The sequence below is a fragment of the Sprattus sprattus genome, assembly GCF_963457725.1.
Source record: "Sprattus sprattus genome assembly, chromosome: 11".
Classification (NCBI taxonomy): Eukaryota; Metazoa; Chordata; class Actinopteri; order Clupeiformes; family Clupeidae; genus Sprattus; species Sprattus sprattus.
This window is the reverse complement of record NC_137909.1, coordinates 18,951,106-18,963,345: the sequence shown is the minus strand read 5'-3', so window position 1 is coordinate 18,963,345 and position 12,240 is coordinate 18,951,106. Positions and strand designations below refer to the sequence as shown.

At 42.5% G+C, this 12,240-nt stretch overlaps 1 protein-coding gene across 1 annotated transcript in view; it reads left to right on the top strand.

Moving 5' to 3' along the window:
* Window positions 1-12,240, top strand: part of ass1 (argininosuccinate synthase 1) — a 34,400-nt gene that overhangs the window by 7,370 nt on the left and 14,790 nt on the right. The window contains exons 5-9 of the mRNA XM_080847435.1: window positions 1,113-1,169; window positions 1,266-1,340; window positions 2,403-2,473; window positions 2,872-2,902; window positions 9,853-9,943. Coding sequence (XP_080703561.1) covers window positions 1,113-1,169; window positions 1,266-1,340; window positions 2,403-2,473; window positions 2,872-2,902; window positions 9,853-9,943 — 325 coding nt within the window. The remainder of the gene's footprint in view (window positions 1-1,112; window positions 1,170-1,265; window positions 1,341-2,402; window positions 2,474-2,871; window positions 2,903-9,852; window positions 9,944-12,240) is intronic.

The window sequence follows — 12,240 nt, the reverse complement described above, 5'->3', positions numbered from 1 at the left end:
ACGCGGCTCCAGCCGCACCTAAGACGCCCGTCTCACGCAAGCAGTTTGCACGCTCTTACCTGTAAACAAGGTCACCAAAATAAAAATCAACAGGTAAAGCAGCCGCAAAGCACACCAGCGCGGCCAGTGTGAAACGGGCCTAAGAAATGGAGGTTTGCTCGCCATGGGTGTTCTGATATAAAATAACTATAAAATGTCTTACAACAACGTTGAACATAATGGGATTTTTAAAGCGGCCTGTAGAGATCTACTCTCCAAAACGTTTCCACCTTTTCAACTTCTGACTTCTTTTCTGACAAAATCTTCAGAATAAGATGCCTAGGACCTGTTCTAAAGTTCCAGAGCGGCCCAGTATAACATGGAATAACAAAAAAGAAAGAAAATCAGTCCTTAACCCTGACCCTAAATAAACAAACCTATAAACGCCATTTTTGCTGAGAACCTTGCTAACACATCTCTGCTGCTCCAGTAAGAATGCTGGCTTAGCCTTCTTAGGCGCCCAGTGGTTCGGTGGAAGATGTCCAAATGTCTGGGTGATTGATTTGACCATACGCTCAAGAGTTCCACCAAAGAATGCACATATGCCACTTCTGCTAGTAGCACCCCCTGAAGGAATGCAGATGTAGTTTTCAACATGGCCACTAGGTGAAGACAAATGACTGTTTACAAAAAAAACATCCCCAGTTTATGTATATTTTACGACTGGCAAGCGACTTGCAAATAGCAAGCGTTTACAATGAGTTTGCTTGTATATCAAACCACAGAATATGAGTGAGAAGTGACATTTTCTCTTTTGTTCAAATAGTTCAAGCAGCAGTAAGGAGTTTTGGCATTGATAAAATCATGCAGAGGCACTAATGCAAGATGCTAAGCAACTTGTTAGGAACAGTAGCGGTACAGTGTCTTTTGTGAGGTCTCAGCACAGCACAGATCACTCTGTGAAGAATGCATGCCTTTGTCATTCCAGAGCTGTCTGGTGAACTGATTAATGATTCATCAAAGTGATCACTCTAGTTAGGGTGGTGGGTAGTTAAGCAAATATATCAGAACTGACCGATAATTACACTGAAAGAGATTCTGTGTGTAAATGTATAACTCTTACTCTTTTTAAGGGAAATGACCAAGTTCGCTTTGAGCTGACCTGCTACGCTCTCTACCCTGAGGTTAAGGTAAGGGCTCTTCCATGGTTTCTGGTGTCTTTCTGATAATGTTCCTTCAGTATGTCTTTCACCATCAAGTCATTCTGACTTCTGGCCTGTTCTCAGATCATCGCTCCCTGGAGGATCCCAGAATTCTACAACCGTTTCAAGGGTAGAAAGGACCTGATGGACTACGCTGAGGTACAATCCATAGACTAATGCAGTCCTTTGGCCGTCACGATTTGAATTCAGAAAGGCACTGTCTGGTCATGTTTTTAGTTATTTTTATTCTGGGTGAATTTTTAATGTCTTGACTTCTAAGCTAATAAAATTCAGTGAAGTAGGGGTCAGAATGATCCAGGTCAGGGATAGTCAAATACTGATGAATTAGATGAATGGAACACAGTTATCCATTTGGCTGACTGGATGGAACCTGTTGTCTGCAAGGAGGGAATGAATAACCTATTCCTCTAGAGGGAGCTGTTGTTACTCGTGAGAACTACAAAAACAAATGTAAGGCTGCCTTTAGAGAAAAGTATCTTTGTCTTTTAAACCCACAGGATTAGTAAGATCGCAGCAGCTAAAGTGACTAATGTCAGCATCTAGTCTTCCTTTATCCAACTTTAGGTTAGACCATGTGAAAAAGAAGTAGTTTATTCGAGATTGCAATTAAAATTCATTTATATGTCTAATTGTTATTCAAACTTAAGTCCATCTGTGTTCCATTCGTATTACATGACACTGGTGCTTCACCAGACACAGTTTGTAAGTTTGGTATGCATCAATGAACAGTACATAAGTGCAGGTCATTATTATGACCCAGTACTTTTTATTAAGACGTGTTTAATAACATAGCACTTAGTGTGGAGGACGGAGATGCTACTTAATACTCCAGCAGTTTCCTTACACATGGACACACATCAGTGTTGCCAGCTGAATCACCTGATCCTTATAGCAGTTAGAGCAGGTGGTGACTGGTGAATTAAAGTCACAAATATTGCAACTCATCTTGCATGGCATAAATCTGGTACAACAACTTATTTTGCTTGTAAATATTTAAAACCGTGATTGCAAATTGATTATAAAACCAGTTCAAGAAGTCAAACACAAATGCAAGAAATGTGCTGGCAGCCATTTCTCAAGATTATCAATGACCAGTTCATCCGAAAGAGAAACCTGATTTTACTTAATGCTGTCACATTGAAGTGATCTCAATACGAAAACTATTGTTGAGTGATGTGACAGAGAGTGCCTTTTCCCCAGAAACATGGCATCCCAGTGCCTGTCACTCCAAAAGCCCCATGGAGCATGGATGCCAACCTCATGCACATCAGGTGAGCTGTGATCAGACCTTTCATTTGACTTGATGGATGAATAAGTGTGCGATCGAATGAATGCACTTTCAAAGCACTCATCTACTGATGTACCACTCTGATAATTTTTCCGTTAGAGAATGATAGTAAATGGACAAAGTCTTTATATATTGAATTCACCTTTTGTCCTGGCTTTTGTGTGACTGCACCCTCACTTGCCCAAACCTGTTGCCCTTATGTTGCGTCCTACTCCGAGCCACTAGGGGGCGTAACAGTGTTGCATAGAGCAGTAAGGATCTCTTGAAGGTGGAAAAATTGATAAATGTCACAGATGTGGTGGGCATATCTCTCTAAGCTGTTTATTTGTTGAGATATTTAATTATACTTCTTCTTTTTTTTTTTTTTATCTTTCTGAACAGCTACGAGTCTGGTATTCTGGAAAACCCAAAGGTAACCCATCCTTCCTCAACTGATCTGATAGGTCTTTGTTGTCTTGTCTATATATAACATAACATGGATATTGCTAACGTTAAATTGACCCTTATTGATGTTTAATTGAGTGCTTACCTTGTTAGTTTGGCATTCAGTTATGAATATATTATATATCAGCATTTTATGTCTCTTCATATGGAGGAAGCGTTACCTAATTGTTTGGAATGTGTGAAACCAACGTCACGTTAAGGCCTTTTTAAAGGATAAAGCAGAGCTGAGGCGACTTGGTAATTGGATAAATATTTAATATCAAGCACTGCATCATATAAATGATTGCTGCCATTAAAATCGACCTCTGGGAAGGGTGGGGGAAAAAGAACACGTGAATATTTGTTGTAGTACTCTCGGTGTATCTTTTTGAGTGTCTTGGATTGTCTTGGAGAATGTCTCGCATGGCCACACCATGTGTTCCCATCCATCATGATCAAAGAGCTTGCATGATGTTTATGTGACTGTTTGCTAAGACTGATGGATAGCGTGGGCCTCAGTTGTGGTTTTAACTGCGCCGACTCTGCCTCCCATAAGTCCACTCGGCGAAACCACACAGTGCGAGATGCCCCTCCAAAAAAGTCAAGGGGTCAAGCACATATGCTGGGTCAACGAGTCACAACCTAAAGCACATCCTTATATTCTCTCACTCTCTATCTTTCTCTTTCTCTCTGTCCCTCCCTCTGTTCTACTCTCTATCACTCTCTTTTAACTTCCTCCCGTCATTAGCTTGGTGAGTGTGGATGGAGAGAGGGCGAGGGACTCCCACACAGACACTGACTGACTTGTCGTGAGAGTGGGCCAGGGTAATTTCCAATTTCATGGGAGCGAGAGGGTAAGGGTTGGGAGAAGGGTAGGGGTGGATTGGGGTGGGGTGACCCAGCTGGGCCCCTCCTGGGCTGTCCTTGGTTCCTCGGGGCCCATTGTTAGCCCGAAACCCCCCCTAACCCCTTGCCGTCACTGCCGCAGGCCCCGCAACGTGGGAGGGGACCCATTTCAGTGTGACACCGTGACACCAAGATGTCACCACTAACAGTAAACTACAAAGGCGACGGCATTGGACCGACAGGACCCCTCTCAAAAAAAAAGAAAAAAGAAAGAAATGGCATGTTGAGGCAACGGAGGGAGGGCTGGAGGGAGGCTTCTTTCTTTTTAATTTGCCCCTCTGTATCCATCTCTTTCTACTCCGTCCTGCTCCTCTCTATCCATCTCTTTCTCTCGCTACACTCTGAGTGCATGTGGGAAGAATGCACTGTATCAGGCCTTTGGTTCCCACTGCTTGAAGGAATAGGGTCAACATGATACATCACAATGGTATTGTTCGTGCACCCTACTTATAATTCAGCGCAGTTTAATATACCCAGTTAGCGCTACACCATTAAAAAAACTGTTTTGATATTTACTGCATCCATAACAGGCCAGGAACAGTGTAGCTGTAGTGTAACAAGAAGAGCCCTGACAGAGTTGTTAAGCTTTACGGCATGTCACCTGAAGACAATAAAGGATGATGTGTTTTATGCCCACTGTACACATGAAATTTGCCATTACACTTCAGAGCCTGTGAAAAGCTATTCATTAGCCAGCGTGTCATTTCAAGTATTTCCCTTTTAAGTAATGGCCTGACTGAATCAGTGTCATTAAGTCTGTAATTGTGTCATTAGGCAAATGGCTTGGGTTACCCTGCAGGGAAGAGCTGTTGAGAGGGTCGTCATGGTGTTGTGCATTTGGACTCGGGTTACCACCGAGCCAGGAGGGGGTGTTTACAGTAAACGCTGCCCACCGGTAACACAAAGGCCCCTTCTCTGCGCTCAGATTGTACATAAGTCACTGTGTTTTGGGGCATATGTTCCTACAATACAGGGCTCAGTGTCTGTCATGATCTGATTTCACCTATGGAGTATCCTGCTGATGATGCTGGTTGAAGGTGTTATATGCATTTTATGGATAATGTTGTGCTACTGTTATAGATAGAGCCAGATCATTAAGAGGTTCTCAGTTATATGAAACTACTATCTATCTATATCTGTCCTTTATCTATCTCTCTATCTATCTTTTTATCTATCTATCTTTCTATCTATCACTGTCTGTCCATCTATTTCTCCTTCTCCTCCTCTTTCAGTCTTTATAACTGGTCACGGCCTGGAGCTGTCATCAGCACTCATCAGCAGCGCTTAAAACAAGATCCCCTCGCTAAACACCCAGAGGCCAGAGGCAACAGTGTGTGTGTGTGTGTGTATGCTTGTGCATGTGTGTCTGCACGTGTGTGTCTGTGTGCGTGTGTGGGTGTATGCGTTTCTGTGTGTGTGTGTCTGTGTGTGCCAACCTGCTCTGCTCTGCTGGGTCCTCCCAGGACATGAATGGGGAGCAGGGAAGGGAAGGGGCCAGGCGTGGGGCCGGAGCGTTGTTGTTTGGTAAACACAAAGAGACCTTTGATCAGGACAGCTCCGTTGGGCCGACCTGTTGGGGCTACGCTGTGGGTCCAGAAGTGCCTCCACAGAGAGAGAGAGGAAATGAGTTCTAAATCAGTGGCCACTTTATGGATGAGCCCAGGGCCTGTCTGCCCAAAGGGACAGGATATGTGGGTGCGTGTAAATCGGGACAAGGTTATTCATGTGTGTGTGTGTGTGTGTGTGTGTGTGTGTGTGGCCAGACAGCTGACAGAATTCAGCTGATACTGGTAGCCTTGCTGTGTGGCGCAGGCAATATTTTTCTGTAAAAGTGTGAAATAGTGCATATTATTTATATCAGATAAAGAATTGAAACGTTTGAATGTGTGTCCCTTAAACTCCTTGTGTAGGCCCAAAGTTAAAACCCATGTGTCTCAAACAACGGCCAAAATTAGACACTTTTGTTTGCAGATGGCTGATGCATGTTTAGGTGTTATGTGAATTTATTTGTTGAATTGTTAAAAAATAATTCAACAGCTTTTACCACTTGTATTCACTCAAGAACAGAAGGCCCAGAAATGCTTTGTTTTGGAACTGGAGGTTTCCATTCTATTTCATCACCATGCTGTAATCTGATCTTTTTGGCCAATACAGTTTTGAGGCATACATTGTAACAGTCTAAATAACAGAGAGCGATGAATATTCTGGTATTTAAAATGTCTGAATTTGTTCCTTATATAATCGTTTTTTAAATAAATATTATGCGTAAAAATGCAAAAAAAGAAAAGATTTCAAAGACCTCTCCTCTGTTTACCTAGCCTGGATACCAGCCCGAACTCCGCCCACAAAAAAATTTGGACGGGAAGTTCGGTCTGGCTCTTCGGCCGTTGGGGAGACATTTTTCCTGGTAGAGAACAGTACAGCCAATCAAAGTGCCAGGGCGGGCTTTATACGATGATCGACAGATGATGAACAGTAACGTAATCAACCACGTCACCAAAGAGCGCTCAGTTCAAGTTCGTGTTCAACAAACATGGCTGGCGCTGGAGAGCTAATACGTGTAGATTCTGCCATTGAGTTGGTTTTAGAAGACCTCGAAAGCCCCTTAACTTTGAAAGAGGAACAAAGAAACGCAATCAAGGCATTTGTAGATCATAAAGATGTTTTTGCTGTCCTTTCTACGGGATCCGGTAAAAGTTTAATGTATCAGATGGTCATACGTTGCTCTGATTAGTTCTAGGTATCCAATTGAGCGAAGAGGCATTTTCTTTCCTGGTTCGTTGAAACACGCCCCATAATCACAACTCAATGGAGCAGACTCAGACTCATATTCTGACTAGAATTATGAGTATGACATCGTCAGGCTACTGTTTACCATATTTATGACTTGTGTCTTACAGAAGAGGGAAGCTAGACCAGAAAACACAGTTATTTAAGTCTCACTTCCAAGTCAGTGATCAAGCAATCTTCTATTCTCTCCCTCTTTTCCATCTCCTGTCTTGCTCCTCAGTCCTTTCCTCCATTCCCCTGACCCCCCCCCCCATCTCCCTCCCTCCCTTCCCTCTCTCTCTGTTGCACATTCTCTCCCTCCCTCTCTCTGTCCCTCTCTCTCTCTCTTTCTCTCTCTGTGCACTTCGCACTTTCACCTCTGGGATTTGATAGAAAGGCAATGAGGCAGCTAACGTGTGGAAAGATAGAGATTTCCCTGTGCTCCGGGGATCATGCTGCGGCGGTCCCCTCTCTCTCTCTCTCTCTCCTGCCTCAGCCCTTCAGCCTCCCCTCCCTCCACACAACAATGTAGCGAGCGGCGAGGCCAAACAGAGAACCACCAAACGCCAGTCCGCTGCAGCGACACGGCACCGCGGTTCACGGCCCATTTGCCATCAATACACTCTTTCGCTTGCACTTCATCATGCTTTTTTCTCCCTCTCTCTTTCTCGCTCTCTCTTTCTTGCGCTCACTTGCACTCTGCCCATTCTTAGTTTTTTTTCTCTCTCTCTCTCTTTTTCAGAGTGATATGACAGGGGCAAGCCTACCTGCGGGGGGTTGGAATTGAAATGCATTGATCTGGACACGTTATCCTCTCCTCTCCCTCTTTCTCTCTGAATGACTGTACTCTTGTCCTTTGCTCCACATATTGCTCTGTATGTTTTTCTCCTTCTCGCTCTCTCTCTCTCTCTCTTGTGTTAGTGATTTTGTTGAGTTTTGGATGTATTACAGCAATGGATTTCAGGAGAGATGAACTAGAATTGTGTTCAGGTTGTGGTTCTCATAGGTATCAACACTGATGCTGGGTGCTTTTACTTTTTAGTTTAGCTCAAGCTATTTTCATTTAATTTCACATGTGATTCACATGTTAAATAAATATAAATATAACGAAAATGCATAGCAAAGTTAAAAACTTTTGAAATATTTAATATAATGCTTGTGCCTTTTTAGAGAAATGTGTTACACTCCTTATTGTACTTAATTTGGCGTTTTGCTACAGTTTACCGAATTGGTTGCTGTTGAAGCGTCCCTAAGGTGGAATCCAACATCATGTTAGTCACAGCTCATAGAGATGCACGGATGGTAGAATTCTTTAAAGTGTTTTCACAGCATCGTACCTGATGCACAAAGTTGAAAAACTGTAGCATTATGGATGCCTACTCCCTGTGACCGAGCAGGATGAAAAGGAAAAAAAAGAAGAAGGCAACGGTGGCCGTTCTGACAGAGATCCTTACAAAAATGCCTTTTAAGGCCTGTCACTTTGGCCCAATTCTCTTCCTCATCTCCTGCCTGGGCGCCGAGGCGTAAAATACAGGGAGACTGATGCGCCGGGCAGGGCAATTTCAGTGTTAAGTTAAAAGGAAAGTAAAGATTGGGCTCATCAGGGTGTCTGGATTAGTTATTGCACGACAGCAATGTTCGTCTGGTAAAGGTTTCCATTTAAATGCACCCGGTGGTTATTTTGCATAATTTCCCCCCCTGCAATTTGCTTCCGCTCCTGGGACAGAGATGGCCGCCTCCACACCCAGAAGTCTAATTGGCAGGAGGCTTTCAGCGCTATCCAACATCTGCAGTCTCGTTCGCGGAACGCTCTGTCCGTTGTTGCCAGAGTGTAAATGTGTGCCTGCCTGCCTGCCTGCCTGCCGTGAACTAATGTTTACTTGTGTGTTCCACCCGGTCCTTTACGTCTTGGACTACATCAGGAAAGGCAAAATGGTCATTCACTCAACAGAAAGCAAGTCATTGGGTACCTGTCAAGACTAGTTCAACTTATCACCTTTGAGAGGCACGTGTTGGAGTGTTGAAGAGACCTCATTCCCCATTTCAATTTTGGATGTTTATTTATTTATTTATTTATTTATTTTGAAGATGCGTATCTCTGCGCTTGGGTGCGTTTTTACAATTGTTCGTTTCGTATGTGTGTGTGTGAGACTCCTCTTGAAAGGGGGGGGGGGTGGGTATGGGTGGTCTGCCCTCCATCTCTCGGTGCATCACTGTGTCTCGCGGCCCCCTACTGTGAAGGGCAGCTTGGGGAAAATGAAACCAAACAGAGGGGAAAAATGGGACATTGATTTTTTTTTTTATGTCATTCTACTTAGATGATCTTGATGGCATTTCAAGGCTAGTGTGTGTGTTTTTCCTTTCCTCCATCTCACATCGCACAACCCTTGTTGTGACCGTTACAGTCCATTTCAATGTCCTCACAGTTTGTAATATCGAAAATGCAGACAATCGGACGATCTCCCGGCTTTGAAGTGCCACAGAACTTCAAGGGACATTACACTGTATGACAAAAGTCCAGTTTGGACGGGTACAAATATGGCCGATCATGTTTAGCTGTTAGTTCCTGTTACCAATTCTTGAACACAGGACCTGGTTGCCATCCTTTCTGTTGGCTTCTGCTTGTTTTGCAGACAAGCTGTGAGAGTATAACAGTAAGCGACACAAGGGCATAGAATACCACAGCACACTACTGAAGGAGTTTGTGGCCAGGTTATTCTGCTGTTGTAGTGTTTCATTTGTGTTTTTTAACAGTTCTATTTCTTTTCAATGTGCTGTTTGTATTCTGTTCCAATAGCCTCGTAACTAAGAAGCAGCAAATCTGTATTTTGGATACGTCTATTCGCTAATGTCTTTCTGTCCCTTTTTCAATATCGTAGTACAAAAGACAGTGATAAACTCCAAGTCACAATTAACATCAGAAGATTTCAAACTTAAAGTTTTTATAGATGTGGTGAACCTGGCAAGGTGGTGAACCCAGTCAGTTTTATCCATGCTTAGGTATGGGTCAGATGTGTGCTGTTGAGCTTTGCCTGTGAAACGAATAGTCAATGTCGAAGTTATTGGAGGGATGAAAAATGTGTCTGAGAACAGGTAATGGTGTCTCTAGGGCAGAGTTTAGATTATGCACACTATACATAGTATTATAGTCAGATTTTATAATTATTATACACATTATTTTATGTTCATATCCACAGTTGTTCCCCTCTTTTATTCATTCATTTATCCATTCATTCATTCGTTCATTTCTTTATTTTCTTTCAGAGCCACGCTCCATCCGACCTCTACCTAATGACCAAGAACCCAGAAGACAGTCCCACCTCCCCGGATGTGATTGAGCTCGAGTTTAGGAAAGGTAGGTGTGTGTGTGTCTGTGTGTATGTATGTGTGTGTGTGTGTGTGTGTGTGTGTGTGTGTGTGTGTGTGTGTGTGTGTGTGTGTGTGTGTGTGTGTGTGTGTGTGTGTGTGTGTGTTGTCCCACCCAAGTCTGTCTGTGCTTGATGAAGATGTCTTTCTCAACTAACCCATCTGTGTAACATAAACGACAGCAAAAGCCCCTATTATACTGTCAAATATTGTCTGTGAGCTTAGTATCCAGTCCAGACGCCAAACCTCAAGACCCTCAGGCCCTGTGGCTTTGACACACTAGAAATGCATCAGAATTTGAATCCGTTACGTGGAAAGCCACTTAGATATGTTTCTTCAGATCAAATTATATAATTGTGGAAGGCCACAAGATAAAAATGCCTGTTCTGGTTGCAACATATGACTGTTTTCACTCTCTAGTCATTTAATTCTCTACAAATTATTGAAGCGAGATCACTATATTCTGAACTCGCCCCACCAAGTCAATGTTTAACTGAAGATTTGTGCAGATTTCTTTCAAACACCTTAATAAAACCAAACCCCTAAACACCACATCACCTGTCATTTTAGCTGTATGTATTAATGTCCTCCATTTTATGTAGTTTTACTTGTATTTCAGTCAATATTCATCCGTTTAAGATGTTACTTGCTGTAGCCTATGTATCAGCAATAGGTTTCATGGAATTTTCACTTCAAAGCGTCAACTAACACGTTACCAAGTATTTCTAGGTTATATAAACAGCCAGCGACAACCTGTAGATACTTGCTATTTAGTGTCCACTGTAGAGTCGTGAGAGAGGGCACGACTGCAGCCCCTTGCACGACTTTTGTGTGAACTGGCAGCATACAATTCGGTAAGACAAAGCAATGATCATTATGCCATTATCTGTTAGAAAGGTCCAAAACAGTTACCTGGTAAAGCATATAGGAGTAAAGGAAATTGTAAAAAAAAAAAAAAAAACATGTTAAATATGCATAATTAGGCAATTTCTGGTCTATTAGTAGGCTAGCTAATGTTTCACACAATGCCATTTATTTAAAAAAAAAAACACAGCTTATGTAGTCATTTATTTCATTTATTCTTAAAGTAGCTAGCTACAGTTTCAAATGCCGCTTAATACCTAAGCCCTATGTTTTTTGATTATACTTGATTTTTTATTTACTTGATTTGTTATTCATTATACAGGTTATTCAGTTTAATCCAGTTCAGATAAATACGAATAAAATGTGTTTCTTGGAAATAGCAACAGGTCTCTTCTATGTATGTTATGTTTGTATGTGTAACTTTGATAAAAACCTAATCACTGAGCCCTCCCACCCCACACTATTTTTACGACCTAGCAATGAACTTTACAGCACCCCTAGAAAAAGGGACGAAACTGATGAGACTAAAGTTAGCTGCAATTTATGCAAGGCCACAATAAGCAGAAGCAGGGATGTGAAACACATAACAACATCAGTTTTACATAACCATATACATCCTTTTGTGACCATGTCCCCCTGGGCCTCCCCAGCAAGGGCTAATACACAGTGGCAACCACCAATGACTGAGTTCAGTTCGGAAACACCATACCCAGACTACCACCCGACCACCAAGCAAATTACAGAAACTTTGGGTGAAATGATTTGCCAGGACCTCTTGCCTACTCAATTGTTGAAAACACGGGTTTCCTTAAGCTCCTAACTGTCACTGCACCATGCTACAGTATATGCCAAATAAATAAATAAATACATCTTTTTGATGTTTTGAAGGCACACCAATTGCATTGCCAATGAATATTACATTAAAAAATACAACCTCTGCCCAATTTAACATGACTGCCGGTATAAACAACGCCCACTTCCCGTCTGCTACTCAAATTCAGATACAGACACAGATAATGCAGTCGCTGTGCACCTGTAGGACACACAGACCCCAGGGCGCTGTGGCTATGTTAGGGGCTATAAATAAATGTCATACAATTCACAAATGTATTTCCTGATTCGCAATCACCACCCATCACTTTGTAGGGACTCAGGCCTCCCCGAAACCAAATAAATATATGTGGGTGCATGTTTGTGTGTGTGTCTGTCCGCCTGTGTTTGTGAAAAATAGTCTTTGCTAGAAGTGGGAAGTGTTTCTACTTCATTTCTATAACAACCTAATATTTGCCCCATACACAGGATGGCCCTTTAACCTCTCGACAAAGTGTTGTTTTCATGACAAACTAGCGCCAGGGAATGCATGCATAAATGTTAAACCCTCAGTGTGTCAGGCAGTCAATGGACACCCCAATGAACTGGTAA